This window comes from Callospermophilus lateralis, chromosome 3 (assembly GCF_048772815.1).
Source record: "Callospermophilus lateralis isolate mCalLat2 chromosome 3, mCalLat2.hap1, whole genome shotgun sequence".
NCBI lineage: Eukaryota > Metazoa > Chordata > Mammalia > Rodentia > Sciuridae > Callospermophilus > Callospermophilus lateralis.
In genome coordinates, this window is record NC_135307.1 from 33340302 (window position 1) to 33346951 (window position 6650).

The 6650-nt window shown below is 40.0% G+C and overlaps 1 protein-coding gene across 1 annotated transcript; it reads right to left on the reverse strand.

Moving 5' to 3' along the window:
• Positions 1–3893: 3893 nt before the first annotated feature.
• On the reverse strand, positions 3894–5012 carry Or5au1 (olfactory receptor family 5 subfamily AU member 1). Its single transcript, XM_076848140.2, has 2 exons — positions 4882–5012; positions 3894–4841 (listed from the first exon to the last, which is right to left on the reverse strand). Exon 2 carries the CDS (start codon positions 4827–4829, stop codon positions 3894–3896), a length of 936 nt encoding a protein of 311 aa, XP_076704255.2. The 5' UTR covers positions 4830–4841; positions 4882–5012.
• Between the last annotated feature and the right edge of the window lie 1638 nt (positions 5013–6650).

Sequence of the window (6650 nt, forward strand, 5' to 3'; positions counted from 1 at the left end):
AAGGGTGCATTCTCTCTTTCTTGAGCTGGTTTATCCATCTTCTTGACATCAGAACTCTTATTGCTTGGGCCTTGGGGACTCCAGGACTTAACCACCATCCTTCTTAATTCTCAGGCCTTTAGACTTGGACTAACTTATACTATTGACTTTTCTGGTTCTCAAGTTTGCGATGGCATGTTGTAGGACCTTTAAACCTTCATAATTGGGGCTGAGGATGTGGCTCAAGCGGTAGCGCGCCCGCCTGCCATGCGTGCGGCCCAGGTTCGATCCTCAGCACCACATACCAACAAAGATGTTGTGTCTGCCGAAAACTAAAAAATAAGTATTAATATTCTCTCTAAAAAAAATACTTTAAAAAAAAACCTTCATAATCACGCAAGCCAATTCCCACAATAAATATTCTCCTATATATTTATATATATCCTATTGATTCTATTTTCCTGGAAAATTCTGACTCAATTACACTTTTAAAAGACAGATCAGGTGAAGATATCTGTCACACATTTAATCAAGAAAAGTTCAATTTCAGCATATGAAATATTATTTTAAACTAGAAACCAAAAATAAAAAGACATGAATAAACACCCTGTAAAAGCAAGAATGGCTCTCAGTGGATTGATAATATTGTCTCTGGATTGTGAATGTCATTTTTGCTTAATCTTTATAATATAGGAAGATAGTTATTAGACAGGAAACTTAGACATATTAGAAGCATTGTAAGACAATATAGAAATATATATAGATATGCATTTTAACCTGAAAGAAAGAAAAACAAAATAAACTCCTCAAAAGAGGAAAGAGGAATCAAAAAGAAAAACAAAATAAACCCCTCAAAAGAGGAAAGAGGAATCAAAAAGAAAAACTTAAAATTCATAAAATGAGAAACTGATAGTTTGCAGAAATGAGGAAAAAAAATTCCAAAGCAAAATATTAATGAAACTCTCTGTCCAGCGTTACCAAGGAAAGGAAAACAAACAAATAATACAATCTCATAACATATACAAACAAAATAAATAGCAGGAGTTAATATCTCTGAAAGAATTGCTATGTACCACACACTGTTTTAGACAGTATATTATTTAATTTTCACAATTCCATACATAAAGTAAATTTTATTGTTATTCTCATTTCCCCAATGGAAATATCATAGCCAGAGAGATAGAACTTCTCCAAGAAAGTCAGTAAGGACACAGTGGTGTGGGAATTCAGTGAGTCTAGTACTTGGGTGTATCTGTCAATCTTCCTCATCACTGCCTGTTTTCAGTCATCTCATGGAGTATTTAGAGCCCAGAAGACCCTTACAAACCACTGAATGTATTTTCCTTTTTATGGAAGAAAGTTTTTTAAATTGTTCTAAAAAATGTAGTAAACCATCTGCAGGAAATTGGGGAAGCCAATATAGATGGTATTGACCTAGAAAGCAGGAACAAAATGTCTAAGAGAATATTATGTACAACTCCATGGCAATAAATTTGAAAAGCTAGAGAAAGGAAACAATACTACAGCAAAATACACATAATCAAACTGATTTAATTAGGAAGGAAACAACTAAAATAAGAACTAATAATCATATAAGATATTGGAAAAGTAATTAGAGATCTACCTTTTAAAAAGGCATCAAAATCAATCTACCTTTTAAAAAGGCATCAAAATCAATCAGTCAATTTTACAATTGACTTTATATTTTTATTTTTGTATTTATTTATTTTTTTCTGGTATGGGGATTGAATCCAGGGGCACTTTACCACTGAGTTACATCCCACCCCTTTCTAATTTTGAGACAAAGTCTCGTTAAATTGCCTAGGCTGCCCTCAAATTTGTAATCTTCCTGATTCAGCTTTTTGAGTGGCTGGGATTTCAGTCCATGCCACCATGCCTGGCCTGGAGTAATTTAAATAGGAAAGTAATATTTACAGCTGTCTCAAAATAAAAAATAAAAAGGGCTGGGAATGTAGTTCAGTTGTAGAGCACCCCTGGGTTCAATGTCCCAGTACCACAAAAGAAAGAAATAAGAAAGAAAGATTTGCTTTTCTAAAATGGTATATATGCTGGGTGCTGTGGCACATGCCTATAATCTTAGCAGCTTGCAAGGCTGAGACAGGAGAATCACAAGTTCAAGGCCAGCCCCAGCAATTTAGGGAGGTCCTAGGCAAGTTAGGAGACCCTGTCTCAAAATTAAAAAGGGCTAGGTTGTGACTCAGTGGTTATGCACCCCTGGGTTCACTCCCCAGCACCAATTTTATTAAAATAAAAATAAAAATGTTATATACTGGGGCTGGGGTTGTAGCTCAGTGGTAGAGCACTTGCCTAGCACATGTGAGGCCCTGGGTTCAATCCTCAGCACCACAAAGTAAATAAATAAATATATTTTTTTAATTGTATATACTAGCCAGACATGGTGGCCCATAACTGTAATCTGAGGCTGAAGCAGGAGGATTGCAAAATTCAAAGCTGACCTCAGCAAAAGCAAGACACTCAGCAACTCAGCGAGACCCTTTCTCTAAATAAAATACAAAATAAAGCTGGGGATGTAGCTCAGTGGTTGAGAGCCCCTGACTTTAATCCCAGTACCAAAAAATAAAAATAAAAAATATAAAAGGGGCTGGGGTTATGGCTCAGTGGTAGAGCACTCATCTAGCATGTGCGAGGCCCTGGGTTCCATCCTCAGCACCACATAAAAAGAAATATATAAAATAAAGGTACTGTGTCCAACTACAACTAAAACATATTTTAAAAAAAGGGGGGGCTGGGGATGTGGCTCAGTGGTTAAGCACCCTTAGGTTCAATCCCTGGTACCCACCCCACCAAAAAAAATGATATATACTGTTGAGTGTGGTGGCCCACACCTATAAGTCCAGTTACTCCAGAGGCTGAGACAGGAGATTCACAAGCAGGCTAGCCTTAACAGCTTAAAAAAGGGCTGGGGATGTGTCTCAGTGGTAAAGTGCCACTGGGTTCGATTACCAGTAATGAAAAAAAAATTCCATATATGGCTATTCAAAAATAAAAAATAACTAATTCCACACTATAGGAAAAGAAGAAAAAACTCCAATTTTTTTCCTAAAACTAGCTTGCTTTTAATATTAAAACATTATAAATATAACACAAAACAATCAATTTTATCTTTGGATACAGAGGCCAAGAGTCTAAATACACAAATCAAATCTAACAGTCTATTAAAATGAAATTATTTCATAATAAAAAAGAATTTCAAGATTCAAGAAAGGTTTAACATTAGGAAATTTGTCTTCAATTCACCACAGAAACAAAAATAAAGTCCATATGGATTGTCAAGAGCTTTTGAAGAGGCATTTGATGAAAGCTAGTAGGGTTTTGTTTTTCTGTTTTTGTTTTTTAGTACTAGGATTAAACATAGGGGCACTTAACCACTGAGACACATCCCCAGCCCTTTTTATTTTTAATTTTGAGACAGGGTCTCCATAAATTGCTTTGGGCCTTGCTAAGTTGATGAGGTTGGCCTCAAAATTGGGATCCTCCTGTCTAGCCTCCCAAGCCTCTGGGATTACAGGCATGTACCACAGTGCCCGGCAAGGCAGTTTTTATGAGGTGAAGATTGTAAAGAATAGGAAAGTTTTCCTCAAGGAGCCAATATCTTCCAGTTAGTTAAGTAATAACTTTATTATGAAGAGTACAAATATCTATATTCATTTGTGATCTACATTCACAAACTTTGAAATATAAAGGAAGCATCAGAACAAAAGCCTAACCACATCTTGCCAGTGGGTCTAGCCGTGCAACAAGCAGACAGTCCCTTCCCACTTAGTGTCTAAGACACCATCATTCTTCCTGAGGCAGGTACTGTGCCCAGGAAGCACCACATACAGTAATGTTCCCTCTGCTTTCCCAAGACACGTGGCAGTGAGTTGAGAAGATCATTCCATTGTTTTCCTGCTCCAAACCTTTCTTAAGGCCTCCTTTACATCCTTGTTCCTCAAAGAATAAATTAATGGGTTCAGCATCGGGATCACCACCGTGTAGATCACAGCAACCGTGCGGTCCTGGGTCAGCGAGTAGCTGGACCTGGGGCGCAGGTACATAAAAAGTGTTGTGCCAAAGAAGAGGCAGACGGCAGTGAGGTGGGAAGCACAGGTGGAAAGTGCCTTGAACCTGCCCTGGGCTGAGTTCATACTCAGGATGGTGATGAGGATTAAGATGTAGGAGATCAAGATGGTGAGAGTGCAGCTCAAAAGGTTGAAACCTGCAAAAATGAAGAGCAGGATCTCACACAGTGAAGTGTCCACACAGGACAGGGACAGGATGGGTGGTCCATCACAGAAGAAGTGAGTGACTACGTGAGCACCACAGAATTTCAGACTGAAGATACAGCTTGTGTGGATAAGAGAATTAAGAAACCCGACACTGTAGGAGCCCACAATCAGAGAGGCACAGACCTCAGGAGACATGATGGTTGGGTAGAGCAGGGGGTTACAAATAGCGGCATAGCGGTCATAGGCCATGGCTGCGATGAGATAGTACTCGCTGGTGGCGAAACCCGCATAGAAGAACATCTGAGCCATGCAGCCCAGATAGGAGATCACCCTTCTCTTGACCAAGAAGTTCACCAGGGTCTGGGGGACAACTGTGGAGGAATAGCAGAAATCCAAAAAGGAGAGGCTCTTCAGGAGGGAGTACATGGGTGTGTGCAGGGTGGCACTCACATGGATCAGGAGGAACATGACCAAGTTCCCCAATAGAGTGATGGTGTAGATCCCCAGGAACACCACAAAGAGCAGCCCCTGGAGCCGGGGGTCACTGGTGAGACCCAAGAGCTCAAACTCAGTCCCTTGGCTCAGGTTTCTCCCTTCCATGTTTTTCCAGTGCTCTGAAATGAGCGTGGGATTACGCTCCAGGAAGCACCACAAGTGTGGGCACTACTGTAAGTGAGATTGAACACCCAGGGGCTCTTACTGGGTTTAGTTCTGCCCGAAGGACCACCTTCTTGAGATTAGTCTTTCTGAAGAAATCTGACTTTGCAGATAGGACTCTGTCATAGATGGGGTCGTCTCTATGAGGTTGATTGTATGGTTATATTAGGAGGCATTACTTGAGCAACAACAGAAAACTATAAGAGGAATATACACAATTTGGTCTCACAGAGATCTTAAAAATTTCTGAATAATAAAACATTCACTCACCAAATACATATTCTCAATTTTCTATATGCATAGCACTGTGTTCTCCCTATCAGAAATTCAAGAGTGCCTGACCCCTGGAAGTTTGTATTCTAGAGACAGAGTATTTTATGTAAACAAAGGTTCTGGTATCAAACTGTCAAGGTTCAAAACTGGGGCTTTATCACTAACTAAGTAGTTGTGTGAATTTGGAAATGTAAATTAACCTCCCCAAGTTTCCATTTTCTCATCTGTAAAACAGGAATCACAGTACTTATCTTAAAATATTGTAAAAATTCAATGCTGAGAAATTTCAAGGAGTATTAGCTACCATTGTTCTTTTTGGGGAGATAGACCTAATACATAAATAAACATAATAAATGAGATAAAACAGCAACAAAATTTAGCAAGTAATCAACCACCAAACAGTATAGACAAAGAAACATGTGCCAATCAAGAGTGACTGAGAGGGGCTGGGGATGTGGCTCAAGCGGTAACACGCTCGCCTGGCATGCGTGCAGCCCGGGTTCGATCCTCAGCACCACATACAAACAAAGATGTTGTGTCCCCCCAAAACTAAAATAAATAAATAAATAAATATTTTTTAAAAAGAGTGACTGAGAAGGATTTCAGAGGAGCTGAAGGTGGCTCACTGGCTCAGCTCACAGGGCTGAGGATGTGGAGGAATGAGAGTGGTGTAAAGAGCAAGCTGAGATTGTGAACTCGGGAGCATCAACCAAGAGGAAATCACCACCCATTGTTCATGAAGGCACCAGTCATTCCCAGGGAATATAACCACCCTGGATGCAGAGGCCTTTGAGCCACAGGAAAGGATCAGCCCCTCTCCAAAGCTCTGTCAAAATGCCTTTTCTGTTCAGAATGGACACAGCTGAACAAGCACCACCTAAGTATTATACTCTCCCTTGCTCCTTTGGTCCTCTTCCACTGTGTCCTGAATCACCTCTGGGTCCTGCAGTGGGTTAAATCCTCTTCTGTAAGGACCCTCAGTTGTAAAGACTTGAACACCAGAAAGCATGACCCGGAAAGACAGAGAAGGACAAAATCGAGCCACCTCTTCTGGCCCTGAGGAGAATAAGTAAATAGCACACCTTAAAGGAAATTATGAGGATTCAGGAGGGGAAAGAGTTTTATTGAGCAAATATTCTGGCAGCTGATACTTTACATAAATTCTAATATTGTAGAATGTGGCAGTACTAGATTTGGGCTGCAAATACATTGGCCCCATTTTGGTGTCTAAGGCCAACTCAGCAACAAGGTAAATTACAGGACTTCAGAGGAATGGACGGCAGAGCTCTCAGGGTAGAAATAACTTACAAGAACTTTAAGAAAATAATCAGATTGTCATTAAGAGTAGAGACCCAGCTTCACATCTTCTTTCCTCAATAGACTGTTTCAGTTTAGGCAACAATGCTGCAAGTATCTCTGATTAAAAGAACAGACAGGGCGCCTGTGCTGGGATGGAGTGATAGGAAAGGTTAGGGTGGCGCGCTGGGTAGT